General features: G+C 41.9%; 1 protein-coding gene across 2 annotated transcripts in view; it reads right to left on the bottom strand.

Annotated features, from left to right (window-relative positions):
- The window catches only part of FAM234A (family with sequence similarity 234 member A), a 109,846-nt gene that overhangs the window by 33,359 nt on the left and 57,936 nt on the right, over positions 1-18,551 (bottom strand). For both annotated transcript variants that reach the window (XM_030212069.1, XM_030212070.1), the window contains exons 7-8: positions 12,661-12,802; positions 3,480-3,620 (exon numbers count right to left, since the gene is read on the bottom strand). In XM_030212069.1, the coding sequence (XP_030067929.1) occupies positions 3,480-3,620; positions 12,661-12,802 (283 nt within the window). The remainder of the gene's footprint in view (positions 1-3,479; positions 3,621-12,660; positions 12,803-18,551) is intronic.

The raw sequence follows: 18,551 nt of genomic DNA, 5'->3' as shown, positions 1-18,551 counted from the left end.
TCACAACTAAAGGAGATACCCTGTGCTTACGGTTTCCTTAAATTCTGTTGCTGGTTTTGTCTTTGCCACATCTTTCAGGAGGCTACCTGCATCCTCTGCCCTTTCAATGAAGAAACAATTCTGATGTCACACTTGAGTTTCTCTTTACAACCCCATATTAAGACTACTTATTCTAGGAAAGGGTATAAGAACCTCTTCCATAAGCATGAGACTAGAAGGCTGTTATCCTGGGCAGGTCACGCGAGAGCTGCTATCAGCCAGCCCGAGCCAGCCACATGATGAAAGCTCGTTAATCTGTGGCATCACCTGCTTCCATGCTCTTTCCCGGCTGGGGAGAGATTACCTGCTGACTGACTGGGACTACCTGCTGCTGACTGATCATCCGGAGAAAGAAAGCATCTGCCATCCTAGCTTTGCTGCTTGCTTCCTTCATCAACTCCCTGACTGGCTTCAGTTCCAAAGTTTGTGAGTGTGGGGAAGCCTTTTCCATTGGTGAGGTTGCACTTCTCTCTTTTGTTTTATAGTGCCTAGGATGTTAGGAGTCCTAATAATTCAGGACTATGTGAAAGTGTATATTATCTTTACTCCACCTGTAAAACTCAGTACTTTACCATCATTTTGGGTAGTTCTGCATAAGTGCACTGTCTCTAACACTGTTTTACTGCTACACAATAATAAGCTTACAGTTGCCAATACTTATACGGTCTGTGCCAGAGCCGGTGGTGGGAGGCAGGGATAGTGCTGGGCAGACTTATACGGTCTGTGCCAGAGCCGGTGGTGGGAGGTGGGGCTGATGGTTGGGAGGCGGGGATAGTGCTGGGCAGACTTATACGGTCTATGCCCTGAAGAGCACAGGTACAAATCAAAGTAGGGTATACACAAAAAGTAGCACATATGAGTTGTCTTGTTGGGCAGACTGGATGGATTGTGCAGGTCTTTTTCTGCCGTCATCTACTATGTTACTAAGTTTCTTAATTGGCCAGCTTTTCTATTTTCCTTATAATATCTGAGCCTTGTGTCCTATTCTTTCAGTATTAACTTGGACTAAGAATTTGGATATGTAAGGGGGAAGTTGTGACCCATCCATTCCAGAGTGCTAAATTTCTACTTTATCTTTTTACCTTCCCTCATTGCCCACTCTCTACCTGGGGCCAGGTAATTGTTTAGTCACCACAGATGGGCATGTTTCCCTTGCTTGCCATATGAGACGGCATGGAAAAAAGGTCCTGGATCCCTGACATCACATGCAGCTTCAGTTTTGTGACCTTCCAACCTGAAAATCGATGGCAGCTAATGTGAAACTGTGGTATATGCAACAACTGTGTTTGATACAGAAGCAGTGAAATAAACCTGGACACTTTTTAAGATTTGTTACATTTGTATCCCACATTTTCCCACCTATTATGTGGCTTACATAATACCGTAAAGGCGTTCGCCAAGTCCGGTAGAGAAACAAATACATGGTGATGTTGTGGTCGATTAAGGTTCAGGCACAATGGGGATCGAAGAGAGGAGAGGTTATATAGTGTCCATTAAGAGCTTTGGTTTTGTTGTGTTGCAGAGTGTAGGTATTTATGTTGGGTCAGTAGGGTATGCCTTTTTGAACAGGTTGGTTTTTAGTGATTTAATGAGTTTAGATGGTCGTAGGTTGTTTTCACAGCTTTTGGCAGTGAATATCATTTGTGTTTAAAACTAAAATAAGAGTGTTGCTGCTAACATGCTCTGATCTAACCGCCTAGTTAAACAAGTGCATGTTGTTTAAAGTATAGAGGAAATTCCTAAATTAAACAAACAAGAATGGGTATTTGTGGTTCAATGAAAGAATAAGGAGAAACACAATTACAAGAAAAAAGTACTCTCAAGACTTTCTTATAAAAGTTACAGACCAATGGGATACAACTCAAATAAAAGGGAGGAAGTAAGACCCGATAAAAGATAACTGAGCTTCTAGACTAGAAAGAACTACTTGCAAAAACCCCTCCTGCTAAAGGCAGTATCCACAGTAGCAAAAAAGTGTCTGATCCTTAAATGTTTCATTTTGCATTTTTGTTTCATTTTGTAATAGTGTGTGTTATTTAGTGCACAACTAAATAACACGCACTATTACCAAATAAAATGGTGTGACTTTCTGTTTCACGGTGGTTGTGCTTTGCTGCACATACTTTCGCATTTTCTTCAACAGAGCATATATTCATGGCGTTTTAACCTTCTTTTGGATGTGTTATCTTCATGTAATCAACTTTACTGAGGTAGTTTGACTCCTGACAGGCTGGGGAGCTCCCAGGACAGGACTGAGAGCCACTGATGTACAGTACAAGCAGCCTCCTTTTGATGTAGAAGTTAATGATAAAAAGGACAAGTAATTTGGGGCAAATTTTATAAAGCTTTTTTCTGTGGCTAAAGCCCATTTTACATGCAGAAAAAGGCTTTTATAAAATTGTACAACCATATACAGGGTGAGGCAAAAAAAGTAACCCCCTAGAGCTTTTGCTTGGAAAAAAACAATTTGTTGTTACTATCTACATTTATGTGCCAAATGGAATGAGATTATCTCTAAACACAGCAAAGTTATTGGCATAACCACCAGCGATTTTTGCATTTTCAAAAATATCTGCATTGTAAAACTACCATTATTTGAAAAAAAAAAAAAAAAAAAAAAGAGGGGGGTACCAGCTTCTGTTCATGATGTCACAGTGACGTAGACTTTTTTGTTTGGGAACAATGTCAGAGGCCTATTGCAAGCTCCAGCCAAAGCCACAAACAATTGCCGATCTGAAGGAAGTGCTGCAGATCTGGGACAGCCTGCCACAAGGACCAATCAACAAGGCTGTTAAGAACATCTCAAAGCCATTGAAGGTCTGCGTTAAAGCTGGGAGTGGACATATTGAGCATTCATAGTGACTGCGAAATTCTGACACATTGTTAATGGTATCATTTGAATGACGTTATTTTACTGTGTTTTAGCTTGAATATTTTTAATGTGCAAAAATCGCTAGATAATAAGCTAAAATGCCAGTAACATAGCTTAAGATAATTAAATGTTGTTTAACAGTAATATGACCAATTATATATATATGCTCTTAAATTTTGTTCTTTATAATAGTCTCTACCATTTTGCCCGGCACAGACATCAAGCTCACCGGGCTATAATTTCCCAGATCACCTCTGGAACCCTTTTCAAAAATTGGTGTTACATTGGCCACCCTCCAATCGTCAGGTACCATGCTTGAGTTTAAATAAATTACATATTACTATCAATAGCTCTGCAAGTTCATTTTTCAATTCTATCAGTACTCTGGGATGAATACCATCTGGTCCAAGTAATTTACTACTCTTCAATTTGTCAAATTGCTCCATTACATCTTCCAGGTTTACAGAGATTTGTTTCAGTTTTTCTGACTCACCAGCATTGAATACCAACATAAACATAAGAACTGTGGTCATATATAAACTCTCCACATAAAGACTATTAAACCTACCTTAGCACATTGTTTGTATTGATGGTCCATAGGGTATGAAAGCTTTGTCCATCCAGCAGCTGAGACACATTAGATGTCACAACCAGAAGATTGTCAGATGCTTCTCCTGGCACCTTTACAAGATAACGAATATCTTCGGGACTAAAATTTAATAATATTCCTTATGTTATGGTACATCTTTAACTATAAAGAGGGCAATGTCAAGTAAGAAAAATATACTATCAGAACTCTGGATTCTACTGAAAACTGATTTTTTTTTTCTAGCCATATATTTGGAATCTGGAGGGTCATTTTATAACAAGCCAACTATGTGCAGAAAAGGTCACATACATGCCTATTTCCAGCCTATTGTATAAAAACCATATGAATGCCCATTTCACATAGAACATTGATATTAGAATTCAGACATCCAGGTCAAGATGTGCTCTGTTCTGGCAGCTATTTTGCAATAGGCTCTGCAGAATATGGAGCTTTTTGTAAAATATATAAGGACATGCAGGAGTGCATGTGTATTTGCCTGCACATGGAGCAGGAGCAGCCATTTTACAAACATACAGGTTGAAAATATAAGTAGTTCTCGTTTTAAGAGCAATGATTATTATTTGCTATTTACAGGCCGCTGAAGCAAACCTAGAGATATTACATTGTCTAAAAGCCATTAAAAAAAAGTATACACAGTCACTATTCAGCTACAGCTAACAAAAAGGGTATTAGTAAAATTATGTCCACAGAAAATAATTGTGCTACTAGAGTACAAAATTAAAACTTTTTATGTAAGTCCCATTGAAAACCAGCACCCTGACATTGGTAAAACTAGAGACATAAAATTACCATATCTTTACGCATAAAGAACTAAATTTCTATATATAACGCCTAAAAAATTAGAACAGAAATGAAATATACCTAGATGTACTTTATAGAATAAGCCTAAATTTCTGCGCAGTTTACAGAAAATGCCAAGCACCCATCCGCGCGACCAAATTTAGTCACGGGCAGTTACGCCAAGTTAAATGCCAATGCCTAAACTACTTGCAGACCGGGTGCATTCTATAACAACGTGCATAGATTTTAGAAGTGCTCATGACCCGCCCATTGCCATGCCCCCTTTTCAACTATGCGACTTAGAATTTACACGCATCACATTACAAATACTCTCAGACAGTTCTGCGTGTAAATTCTAATGCCAATTAGTATTAATTGCTTAAGTGACAATTATCAGCATTGACTGGCTTAAGAACTGATAAAGGGGCCCTTTTACAGAGTGGTGGTAAGTCCAATGTAGGTTTACTGCTCGCTCTTCCGGGCCTACTGCCGGCAGTATATTAACAGGTCCCTTAGACAAGAACCAACTCCAAGGTGGGGTGGGGGAGTGGATAGACAGATATGGGTGGATTTTTATACTGCTACACTCAGAGAATACTTGTTACAGGAAGAGTTACTATTCTGCATTCTTCAAGGACAAACAAGATACTAAGTATATGCATGTGGGAATCTCAGTTAAGGGTTGTCTTCAAACAAAACACAGAATTAAAAAGAAAAAAAAAAAAAAGGACAATGAGTGAATGTTTTTGTTTTGGCAACAATCCATTAGGTTTTTCTTCTCTCTCTCTCTTTCACAACCTTGCAGATCTCTTCCATGAAAGTGAACTTAAAAAGTAGGGCACCAAAAAAAAAAAAAAACAACACTGCCATAAAAAACTCACACTATGAGCCTCAAAAAGTCCATCAAAAGTAAAGGGTCATGGATTTGATATACTACCTTTCTGTGGTACAAAGTGGTTTAGATTTATTATAATCAGGTACTTTCTCTGTCCCTAGTGGGCTCACAATCTAAGTTCTTGTACCAAGATCACAAGGAGTCACAATGGGAATTGAACCCAGTTCTCTAGGTTCTCAGTCCACTGTGCTAACCATTAGGCTATTCCTTCACTCCATTAAAAGTAAGATCGGCCTGCATATATCAGCAATCCCCAGACTATTAGGATCAAAATAAATTGGAAGGACTTTTCTATTATCTTTAAGTCTACCGCCAACAAAAGTCTAAGGCTCCTTTACAATACAAACTGTGTAAGGCTTGGTCATCTTTGTGGACTCATGGTTTTTGGAAAAATGTTGGAAGGACAACTGGTTAAGGTGCAAATCCAGCACCAACTTAAACAGAAACATGGGATGCAGTGCAGAACCACTTCTCTTATGATAAAAATGCGGGTAAGTCACTAGAGCTCAATGATTCAGCATGCTGACATGACTGCCACCAAAATATGACCTTCCAGAAAAAGGTACTGAAACACACAAACATTTAAGGGCCCTTTTACTAAGCCGTGGTAAAAGTAGTCTGCACCAGTTTTGGCGCACGCTGGGCCACATTTTACTTTGGCAGGAAAAAGGCCATTTTTAAAATGGGGCAGTAAATGGCCGTGTGCTAATATTAAAGTTAGCACGTGGCTATTTACTGCCTATTTAGGAGGCGGTAAGGGCTCACGTGCTAACCCCGCAGCAATGTAGCCATGCTGCCGATTACTGTCAGGACCGCCCCCCCCCCCCCCCCGAGGTAGAATATAGAAAATTATTTTCTACCATGGAAAACTGCTTGCGCCAACTTCTGAACTACCGCCAGGCTCCCGTACTACCCTGGCGATAGGGCCGATTTGGCATTCGCTACCTGTGCGGTAGCCCTACAACGCCTTTGTAAAAGGGTCCCTTAAGACTTGAAAGAAATTTTCATTAATTGTTGTGAACCCATAACACAGCAGAAGGCCTGATGGGAAGCTTCACCTGTCCTGTATTAATCTCAAAATAAAGAGCATACAGATATGGGTTTACCTTCTACATGCTGATAAACACCAACTGTACTAAGATGAACCTTGACAGAGTTAATGTTTATATCTAAGTTACAGATTTAAAAGTAATTTAGGCAGTTTTCACATGGAACAAGAGAAAACATCTGTGACCTTGCTTCACACCAGGTGGCAAACTTCCTCCAATTGAAACCATAAGACCTTTTCATGGAGTCTTTTCTAGAAGCTCGTAGGATATGAGACACTCAGTTTGCTATTGGGATGTACCTTATGGTCTCCTGAATGCACCCCAATTCTGAGTTTTGAAATTTGGGAACTTTCCCAACTGAAGTGGTTTCCTGATCAACATCTTCTGAAGAAGGACCAAAACTTGCCTCAGCCAAAAGGAGATATGGAGTATTATATTTCACCGTCTCTTCGAAACTTCAGTAAAAAGTCTTGAGTTGGAAAAGGTAAATGCACTTTAGCATTACAGAAATTGATATACTGAACAATACATCAAGTTACTGTCTGTTTAGATGCCAACTGACCTCATTTTTTGACCTATGAATGATGAAAGTCTTCCCAGCTCCAGGGAATGCCTGCATGTATTATTGAACAGAAGTAGGCTCTACAGAGTCCTGTGAGATCTGAGGCTGAGAGCTTGGGGAAGCCCGCCAGCCCATCCATTTTGCTGGCAATTTCTGGGCAGCTGACTGTCAGACAGCCGCTGGAAGCATGTAAGTGGTGCAGTCTATCCACTTACAGTCTTTTTGAAGCCATGGTGGAACAGTGATGGTGCCATTGAAATTTGAGGCTTCAGAAGAGTTAAAACAGCTTCAGGATAGCTTTTAGGATTGCTAAGTTGAATTATCATGGGGAAACGGAAGAATATAAGCAGAGGTCCTCCCCCTGTTCTTATATCTCTTCAGAGCCCTATGGACATCATGTACAGCCAATTCATAATGGGTCAGCTACTCCAGTTATTTGTTTTCCCAAGTTCACCAGCAGGGTCTGGTCCTTCCCTTAGTTCTAGGAGTTGCCCTATCCCACCTTCTTCCATTGACTATGGGAGGGGGGGTTCTCCAGCAATGTTGCACTTGTGGCTGCAGTACCATCAACTCTCTCTCCTATGTTTCTGGGGTCCTGTGGTTCCAATCCCTATGGCAGTTCCAAGCCCTAAAGAGTGGAATCAGACAACTGAAGAGCACAATATTAAACAGAACACTTTCCTGGCAGATGTTTGGAGACTTATTGCTATGTTGAAGGTTTCTGTGGTTTCTGTAATCTAGTTATGCCAATTTTCCAATCAAGTGTCTGAAAAGTTTCAAGAAGTAGACTGTATACCAGTGGTTCTCAGCCCAGTCCTTGGGACACATCTAGTCAATAGGAGTAGTGCATGCAAATCAATCTCAAGCATATTCATTGTGGGTATTCTGAAAACAAGACTGAATAGGAGTGTCCTGAAAACTGGGTTGAGAACCCTTGTTCCCCAAGTGAGGAAACTCACCAGAAATGTGTACCACCATTTGATACACCCTCAACTATTACAGAAGTAAGTTACTACTATTGTTTTTCCAAAAGAAAAAAAAAAAAAAAAAAAAAAAGAGGAGGAAAAAGAACCAATGGGGGGGGGGGGGGTTCCAAACAGAGAAAAACAATTGGTTCCAAAAAAACTCCTATTTATTTTTTCAACTTAAGTAACAGTGAAAGAGTACTTAAAACAAAAAATAACTATAAAGTTCTTTATACTAAAATTGACAAAACACAACAGGCCTATGAACAAAATGTAAATCCAGAGCAAAAATAGGAAAAGATAAAGCTCCAATACTTATCAAAACTGGATGACCACCCCCGATTCAGTCCAATAATAAAAGCTTGTTCCATCACAGTGTCGTGTTTCAATATGGTGTCCACATAACATCACTCCTATCCTTTCACCCAGTGCACCGCTAATCCTTACACTCTTGTTTCACTGGAGCTCACTGCTTCAGGAAGATATAACTTCACAATCTCAAAACCCTGAATCCGGGGTGGTTGTCCGATTTTGATAAGTATTGGAGTTTTTTCTCTGTCTATTTTTGCTCAGGATTTGCATTTTGTTCACAGGCTTAATGATTTTTGGACAATTTTGGTATAAAGAACTTTATTGCTGTAATTTTTTTAAGCACTCTCATTCACTGTTTCTTAAGTTGAAAAGAAAAAATAGGAGGTTTTTTGGAACCAACTGTCTTTCTCCATTTTTGGAGGTTTTCTTTTTCATTGGTTCTTTTTTGGGAAACCAATAATAGTAACTTACTCTTGAAATAGTTGAGAATGTATCACGTAGTGGTACACATATTTTTGGTGAATTTCCTCACTTGAGTATTTGAGGTTTTATTTAATAATTTTTGCATTGTCTACAAAGAAACTGTGAATGATTGGTAGGGTAACTTTATAAACCATTTTGGACCTAATCACTTGTTTTAAGCAAGTAACAAGGTTCATGAAACTCAGGGCATTCCTAAATGTACATTCGATGCAAGCTGGCATGTACCCTCATAGTAGGCGAGCACAGGGGAGGAGTTAGGGCATACTCTGCCCTATTTTTTAAAATATACGCATACGAGCATAAAGTTTGCACCAGCATTCAAGCATTATGTGTGTACCTTTAATCTTGGCATCTGAGCAATTAAAAGCCCTTTCTTCCATCTAACTTGATTCACATCCTGCCTCTTGCATTAGTAATTTCTAAAATTTACTACTGTAATTCTCTCTGCAATGGGTTACCACTCAGGGCCTTGAAAATAATTTACTTAATTTGATCTACTGTTGTCAAACTGCTTCACAACACCCGTTCTTTTGATCACAACACTAGTTCCTGGTCACTGAAAGAATTAAATTTAAAAGCACTATGCCTTGTCTTTACAGGTCTTTGCCCGTTTCCCTGGACTATTTGGCTACTCATCTCTCTCCGTATTCTTCCGCATGAACACTGGGCTTCTCTACTCAACCTCCCACCCCTTTATCAGTTATGGCTCGATACAACCCATTACGCTGCATTTTGTTACTTTAGGATCACACTTATAGATTAGCCTTCCTTAGAAATCCACACAGAACCATCATACAAAAAATTAAGAATCTCGTTAGGACTTGGATGTTCCACTCAGTGTCTGGCTAACATTTTGCCCTCTTCTTGACTGGCAGCCTCTTCCTCTCTCTCTTTTGGAGTTAAAATACTCTGCAAGGTTATCTCATCTCTCTCTATTCCCTCCTTTTCTTTTTATAATTTTAAATTTCCTTTTCTTTTTCTTATTTGACACCCGACGCATGATGGCAGTATATCAAGTCTTCCCGAATAAATAAGAAATTTTCTTATTACAGTTAGCTAGAAAAAATTCAAATAAAATTAAAATAAGCATTAATCTTGACCCTTCCTATATCATCTTTGAAGAGTTAAGTCCAGCAGTGGAGGAACATAAAGTGCAGAGACAGAGTGGGACCTGGATTAATAATGACAGTATAAAATGGGTCAGTCGAAGTGTAAAAAGATATCAGGGGGGTGGGGGGGGGGGGGGGGGACAGCCACTCCAAGTTAAAAACACTATAAGGCAGAGATTCACTGCCAAGTACTAGGGGTACCTCCAACATTAAGTCCTTTTACAAAGCAACGGTAAAGCCCAACACGGGCTTACCACATGTTAATCTAGAGCTACCACTGGCCCAACACAGGCGCTGATAGTAGTTTCTAGCCCCAGTGTGCGCCATTTCCCACGCTAGGGAAAATCAACCTGTATTTTTTAGCGCAGTGCTAACCCGGTGGTAATCGGGCAACACCACACGCTACCCAGTTACCGCCGGGTTAGCGCGGCAGCCTTCACCACCACCTCAATGGGTGGCAGTAATGCGCCCTCCTGCATGGCCATGTGGTAAGAGCAATCTTACTGCATGGCCATGTATTTTTTTTCCGCCTTTTTACCCACTGTGGTAAAAAGGGTCTCAGCATGCAGCAAAAATGGCCCTCGCCGATAGTGCTGGGCCCTTTTTACCAAAGCTTGGTAAAAGGACCCCTGAGTTATCACCTCTATCCGGGTTGGTATAATAAATATATTATCGGGGAGGGGGAGGAAGGAAGGAGAATCTTGGGGTCTGGAGGTTGGCTGAGTAGGGCACAAGGCTGCTTAATAGCCTTGGGTTTTAAAAACGTAACTTGCTAGGGATAAATGATCAGCTGAAATAAAATCATGCTCAACGCAAAGTAGTATGTGAAATGCCATGAAGAAGGCCATCCGTGTTAACTGTAAATGTGGCCTTTTATACTATATACATCAGAATAAAAACCAAGATTAGAAACAGGGTGTTCGAGAGGAAACCCAAGGAACAAGTTTTTGAGAAGGACAGAGGTTACAAGACAATCGCTCAGCAAAAAGGGCTGGTTTATAGAAGAGCCGCAAAACACGATCACAGGTAAAACAAATATCAGTCCCTTTCCAGAAACTGAACAACATCCCACTTAATTTTATACCACTACAAAGTGCACTCATGCACAGATACACAGTTCTGCTTAGTGTATGATCTGTTCTGTGAAAGGACTGCAGGGGAAACGGTTCATGGATACAAGGGTGCGCATGTGACAGGCTCTGGTTGTGTGTGTGGCTGAAATGATAAAGGGCAAGGGAAGCAGAGAGTCTGGTTTGGAAGCTCAGAGTTAGTGCCCCCACCTCAAAATTAAAAGTGTGGGTATTTAAATTCAGAAAAAAAAAGCCAGCTATAAGTTTTGTCAAAAGAACTAGCTTCAGTCCTAGTGGCCACACCTTTATTAGGATACGGAGAGAATGGTAGCTTTTCAGAGAAGGATTAAACAACAAGTTGTGTCTGACTAATCGGTGTGAAACTGGTAAATGTAAAAATACCGCTCCAATTATCTGTCTGAATTGAGGGATACTCACTTAAAGCATCAATGGGGCAATTTTCAAAACCATGCAGGCAGATGCAAAATCTGTTGGTACTTCTGTTGCACCAGTTATCAAAGGGAAAGTACAACTATACTTTGAAAGTAAACTGCTTTGGGCTCTCTACAAGGGGAAAATGAAGAAAAGACTTTTCCTTTGAAAACTGCTCAAGGAAAAAAGAACCCAAAGATCTACGCCTGCTTTCCCAGTGTGTACTTTTTCTAGCCCAAACTAAATACGTGGTTGCCTCCCTCAATGGAGGGTTAAATGACTTGTCCAGAATCACAAGGGCCTCGATGCTCAACGACGCCATAAAAATATTGCTGGAACAGCAGATGAACGCCCTAATGCTCAACGCTAATGACATGCAAATATAGGTGCGTTCATAGCATAGAGCATAAGGGAGTTCGGCAGGAGGACTGTGCTTGGTGCATGCGAGGAAGACTTCCGTGGTAAGCTCAACTCCTGTGCGCATGTGCCTGGTAAAATCTGAATGTGAAGCACACATTGGCATCTGTTTTTCTGTGGCCTGAATATAAGCATTTTGAATTTTTTTTTTTTTTTTTTAGCTTGGATGCTTATATTTAGATGCAGGAAACAGACACCAATGTGTGTCTTCACTTTGGGAGTTTTTAATATTTTAGCATAGACACGTAAAACTAAGATGCATGAAATGGACTCCAATGTGGGTCTGCTGTTTCTCACAACCAGCGCTTAAGGGCTTGCACGCTTCCAAAAGCAATCAAAACTGGCTGATTTTGCAGAAAGATTCATGAGAGAAGCATGAGAACCATGAGAAACCCTCTCTTCCAACACCCTAATGCCTACTCAGACCTGGTGATATTTTTTGCAGCGGTAAGGCAGTTTTGTTTCAGGCACTCTTTTCTGAGCATTAGGGAGGAATACAAAATGACCTCATTTACAAGAGCTTGACTATGTTAGCATACTGCTTGCGTCGTTCATCTGCACGCTCGTTTGTTCCTGCGCTCCGGGCCTCTGAACACTCTGTGCAAGTAACTGCAGGCATTAATATGGTGCTAATGGCCTCTAGCACCCGCGTTTACTTTTGAGCATCGGAGCCAAGGAGCTGCAATGGGAATCAAAGATACGAAATAAAAGTAACCATATATAATATGTAAACCGCTTTGATTGTAACCACAGAAAGGCAGTATATCAAATCCAATTCCCTTTCCTTTCCTCAGTATAACCCTGTCTCTAAGCACACGCATCTTTCCCACAAGGAAACCCCCCCACACACACATTAATGATCCCCACGTGTTCTTTTAGTTGGACAAGGGTGCTCGGTTTTCAGACAGCCTATTTACCTAGGTAATAGCACTCTCAGACACTAATCAGCGGTGTCTATTACAAGCAGACACTTTCCAGCTTTGCCATATGATTCTTCCTTTACTGGTAATAAATAAAGCAAGCACTTAGCAGAGGTAAGAATCCAAAGATAGGCACAGCACAAACCTGGAAATAGGAATAGGTACGTATCCTGCACTGTTCACCTTCTTCTCCCATTCAGGGTCTTGCTTGAGAGTTTTGGGTTTAGTTGGTATTCCAGTTGCTGAAGTATAAAGATTTTCCAAGGCATAACCATCAATAGAAGATCCTGTGGGGGGGAGAGAAAGACCACACTTTGTTTGTTCTAATGGTTTCATAGTCAATTCAAAGGGTTTCTGTAAACAGCCCCATCAGGCATTACCTGGTTTATCTAAAATGCCAGTATGCAATAAAATGTCATTCTGGCATCATTTATTCATATTTTTATTTCAACATTAATATCAATAAGGGCCTCTTTTACAAAGCCTTGTGGCAAATGAGAGGAAGCCCACAAGAACTGAATGGGCTTTCTCTCATTTGACGCGCAGGAATCGCTAGTGCGCCCTTACACGGTCTTTCCTGAATAAGGCCATTTTTACCGTAACGTCTCTTTTCTATTGTTTTGCACTAATAGCCATGTGCTAATATTGCTATTAGCGTGCACTTTTTTTTTTTAATTACCATGTGAGCATTTACTGCAACCCAATTTTGTAAGCGGTAAGAACTCCTGCGGTATGCGTACACTAATCAATTAGCGTGCAATAATGTAGATGTACTATCTGGTTAGTGCAGGAACAGCCCACTCCCCACCCCCTAAAAAAGTGAAAAAATTATTTAGCGCACTGTTATAGTGTGTGTGTATGTATATATATATATACATACACACATATATATATATATATATATATATATACACATATCTATATATCTATATATATACACACACACACACACACACAGAGTGCTTCTATTCTTAGGTGTTATAAATTGTAAAATATAGGCATTTTATTTTCCAGATAAATAAGGGATCTCTGAAGGTGTAACAAATTAAGGGCCCTGTTTATTAAACCATGGTATAGGTGCGCTAACATTTTTAGCATGCGCTAACGCTAGAGACACCCATAGAAATATATGGGTGTCTCTAGCATTTAGCACGCACTAAAAATGCTAGCGCACCTTAGTAAACAGGGCACTAAGTGTTTATCGGTGTTTTCATGCCACATTAATAAGCATCTTTTCCAGTGGAATTAAACACGTTTGTTGTCGCTTATATGGCATCAGCACAGAAAAGGCATAGAATCTGAGAGGAAGACAGTAACATCAGAAACCCTATACATTAAGAACTGCTGAGCATTTCAAACTGGAATAGTTGCTACACAGAAGATAAGCTAATTAATATATCAAATTGTCTTTTGAGAGAGAATTAACTTGCTATTAAATAGTACTTTAATTCAAACATGGGCACATACAATTAAAACAACTTGGATTACACCTGGTCCAAGAGGAAAATAAAAGTGAAACATTCCTGCAGTGGACTTTGATCCTGGGGAACTGAGTTCGATTCCTACTGCAGCTCCTTGTGACTCTGGGCAAGTCACTTAACCCTCCATTGCCCCTGGTACAAAAATAAGTACCTGAATATATGTAAACCATTTTGAATGTAGTTGCAAAAACCTCAGAAAGGCGGTATATCAAGTCCCATTTCCCTTTCCCTATATAGTAACAGATTTTTATTTTTTTTTTAAACCCAGTATGTGCGAATCCTCCCAATGTTTGGTCCTATACTTGGACATTCAGAGTTACAAAAGTTAGTAAACAAAGAATAGATGATTAAATAAGAGCTCATTTTACTAAGGTGACCTAACAATTGGTGTGCGCGCTAAATGCTAAGCAGCCCATTTTATTGCTATGGGCTTCTTAGCATTTAGCACGTGCTAACCTATTAGCGCACCTTAGTAAAATGAGCCGTAAGAATGGTGAGGGAAAGAATGCTAAAACTAAACACCCATTATACTTCTGGCATGCCAGCCTTTATTTCCCTTTCAAATGAAAGATGATTAGGTCCCTCAAACTCAAGTCTCCTCTTTATATTTAGATTTAGCTCACACCTTTTCAGCTGTAGCTCAAGGCGAGTTACATTCAGGTACACTAAGGTATTTTCTGCCCAAAAGCTCTCTCTTTGTGACAAACCAAGAGAAGGCATTTAAAAAAAAAACAAAAACCCCACAAAAAGACAACACATTCCCCCATAATATTCAGCGTTATTTCATCAGCCAGGAATGGCTCTTGGCCAGTTAAATAGTCTTTAAGCCAGCTAAGCACTTATATACCAAGTGAAATAAAACTTAAACATATCACCACCTTGGAAAGCAGACTGTGGAGTACCTCAAGGATCACCACTATCACCAATACTTTTCAACATAATGATGATCCCACTGGCCAAGTGGTGTAGCTAGACCTGACATTTTGGGTGGGCCCAGAGCTAACATGGGTGGGCACTATGTATACAGGTATGAGTAGTGTTTCATGGGATATTACAAAATAATGCCTTACAGTGCACTTGATGAAGGATAAATAAATAATCTGCTCAACAGTTGTCCTGTGTCAACATAAACCGCGTATATACTTTATGGAACACCACCATTTTAAATTTATTTAAAAAATTTCTATCCTGCACTATCCCACAATTCTAGGCAATTACTAGACAAACAGCACTTAAACTTGACCAGACATAAGTCTACTATAATGGCAAACATCTCAACACACATCACAGTATCCTGCAAAATAATTATAGCAATGGCACATATTCATCAAACTTTGCTTTATAACAAATGTAAATGTCTGATTAAACTGTGTTAAAACCACCTTTTTTTAAAACTTTAGATAAAAATGGCAAATTGGACACTGGCCTAAAAATATTTGGCAGATCTGTCATAGTCCACAGCTAAGATGTTTTCTCTTACAGTTTTCCACTGAAAAAAAGTGTATTCAAATTCTGGTAGGACCTCAGTAATAGCAACATTGTCAAAATCCCTTCCAGATTCTTTGTGAAGTAACATTAAATCTTATGAAGCTTCTTTAGAGCCTATGTAGCAAACCTTAACACCATCAATTCTGAACACACAAATATCAGTAACAGTACCTTTAAAAAGGCAGCAGTGAATATACACAACAGCAATATATGTCCCATTGTAAAAGCCAGACAAGTCAGATTGATATAGGTCCCCACACAAAGCACATGCCAAAACACAGAACAACTCTCACCAATTACAGAATAAAGGATCAAAAATTAGGAATTGTCCTGTAGCCCAGCATCAGCCCCCGAGATACCAAGTTACCCAGTTCCAGGCTGGAAATTTTGGGGCTGTCCTGCATTTCTGCCCACTCCATTCTGTTGCATTATGGGACTCGAAGCACTCAATGGGCACTACAAATCCCATACTGTTTTGGGATATAAGTTCAAAACCAGGACTGCCCCAAAATCTCTAGCCTGAAACTGGATAACATGGCATCTCTGCAGCCCTGCCCTTCCCTACCCTTCATACCCCAGCATCAGCCGTACCCTTGACTACCCCTTTCCCCATCCCTCCTTGTAGCTCGGCATCAGCCCTGTTCTTCCCCTCCCCCCCCATAGCTCAGCATCAGCCTACCTCTATCTACTCCTCATAGTCTGGAAACAGTCCTGCCCTTCCCTCTCTCTTCCTTCATAGTCTAACATCTCCTTTTCCCTTCCCAATCACCCACCCCCACCCAGAAGCCCAACATAAAATATATATATACTAATAAAAAAGGCCCATTTCTGAGACCAATGAAATGGGCACTAGCAAGGTTTTCTTCGTAGTGTGTATTTTTAAGAGAGTGTATGTGAGAGTGAGTGTGTGAGAGAGACAGAGTGAATGTGCGAGTGTGTGTGTGTGTGTGTATGAGAAAGAATGAGTGTCTGCCGCAGGGGCCCCCCTCCGTCTGCCGCCCTCCTTCCCCCTCCCCGTCTTCCCTTCCCCCCTTTCCTTTCCCTCCCTGTCCCATGTTTGTTCCCAGCACCCCTCCCAGCTTCAGGGTCGTGGCCCCCCTCCCTCCGCCTTTCAGGATCGTGGCCCCTCCAGGCCTTTTTCCCCATCGTAGTGTGTATGTTTGAGAGTGTGTGAGACAGTGAGTGTGTGAGAGAGACAGAGTGAATGTGCGAGTGTGTGTGACAGAGTGAGAATGTCTGTGTGTGAGAGTGTGTGTGTGAGAGAGAGAATGAGAGTGTGGCACAGGGGCCTCCCCCTGTCTCCCGCCCTTGTTCCCCCTCCCCCCTGTGTTCCCTTCCCCCTGTCCTTACCCTCCCCCTCCCGTTTCCTCCCCTCCCTCTCCCAGCTTCAGGGTCATGGCCCCCCCTCCCTACGCCTTTCAGGATCGTGGCTCCTCCGTCTGCCGCACTTTTTCCCCTCCCCCCGTCTTCCCTCCCCTCTTTCCTGTTCTTCTCCCTTCCCCCCTCCCAGCTTCAGGTTCGAGTGCCCCCCTCCCTCTGCCTTTCAGGGTCGTGGCGCTCCCTCCCACTGTGACGTTCAAGCTGGCTCCCTTCCTCCGACGTTGAGGCAGGCAGGCTGGCTCCCTCCGACGTTCAGGCTGCCTGCCTGCGTCCCTCCCTCCAACACTGTGCGGGGCGATGTTATTTGTCCGTGTGTTGCAGGTCGTCGATGGCGCTCCGTCAAAATGGGCACAGAGAAGGGGGAGATGAGATCGCATTTTGTCGAGTCGCTCCGTGGAAATGGCCGCCGAGAGGGGGAGATGATATCCGGTTTGCCCAACAGTGTCTGCTTCGCTCTCGACGTCATCACGTTGTGACGCGAGGGTGGGGTAGACACTGCTGGGCAAACCGGATATCTAGACCGCCTCAAAGTTCCGGCTTGAGGCTTCATTAGAACGTTGGTGGTGCCTTTTATATATAAAGATATATTTTTAACCTGGCCACTACAGAGCTCACCCCAACCCAGAAGCCTTCTAACAGGAAATATACAGCTTTTCTTTAAACTGAACATTGTGAAGACCACACGCACCCAGAAGCCCACCACTATCTACTATAATAAAACTCACCCTCAACGTTCTGAAGACAACGTTCTGAAGTCACTCAGCCACTCTCTGAAGGGTTCATGGATTCATGGTGGTGAAGCCACAACACTGACCATGTCTCTCTGCCCCGCCCTCGCATGACGGACCAATCAGAAAATACACCCTCAACATTCTAAAACACAAAGGACCATCATAATACCGTTCCCAGGCAACACTAGGCAACGTAAGACGCACCAATCAGAGGAAACTACGTGACAATAAGGGAGGAGCATTCCCCAGCAGAATGGCTCGTTATCTGTGCAGCACGGAGAGCACAGAACCACCGCTGGAACGAGAGAAGAATATTCCTGCTGTGGGTATGTGCAAAAATAGACCGGGGGGGGGGGGGAGGGGGAGAAATTTTTAAATGCCTAATGCCAGTACTGAAGAGTGCCAGAGGGCCTATAGCAAAGACTATATTTGGGATCGCTTGACATGGAGTCGGAGGAGCCGGAAAACAACGTGCCCGTCACCATCTGGGATGTGGGCGAACAGGACAAGCTGCGGCCCAGCTGGAAGGATTACCCGCGACCCAGCCAGCAGCAAACAGCAACCAAGGAAGGGGGAGGAGTTTCCCTGCCTAGGAATCGCTGGAGACTGGCTGCCAAACTAACGAAACAACCGCACACCGACGCACCACCTCCATCATTCGAAAGGCATTCACTCTTTCTTCAACAGAAATGCAAACTAATAATACAAAACAAACAAAGAATACATGGTTTCTCAGGCGGCTGCAGGTAACTCCCCACCCCCTTCCTCTTCCCCTTTTGCCGAAGCGGCCAAGGACGTGCCCAACCATCCCCAGCCTCAGGCAAGCTGTCTCCCACCTCGGGGATTCCCCGAGCACCTGGAAAAAGACGGCGCTGATTCCTGCAGCGCATAAATGTTCCAGCATTCCCCTGCAGCCGGCCTGAAATGGACCAAACATACCGGATCACCCCCAGATG

The sequence above is a fragment of the Microcaecilia unicolor genome, chromosome 8 (assembly GCF_901765095.1).
Source record: "Microcaecilia unicolor chromosome 8, aMicUni1.1, whole genome shotgun sequence".
NCBI classification, from domain to species: Eukaryota; Metazoa; Chordata; class Amphibia; order Gymnophiona; family Siphonopidae; genus Microcaecilia; species Microcaecilia unicolor.
Note: the sequence above shows the minus strand (reverse complement) of the source record. Positions and strands in the feature narration are given on the sequence as shown.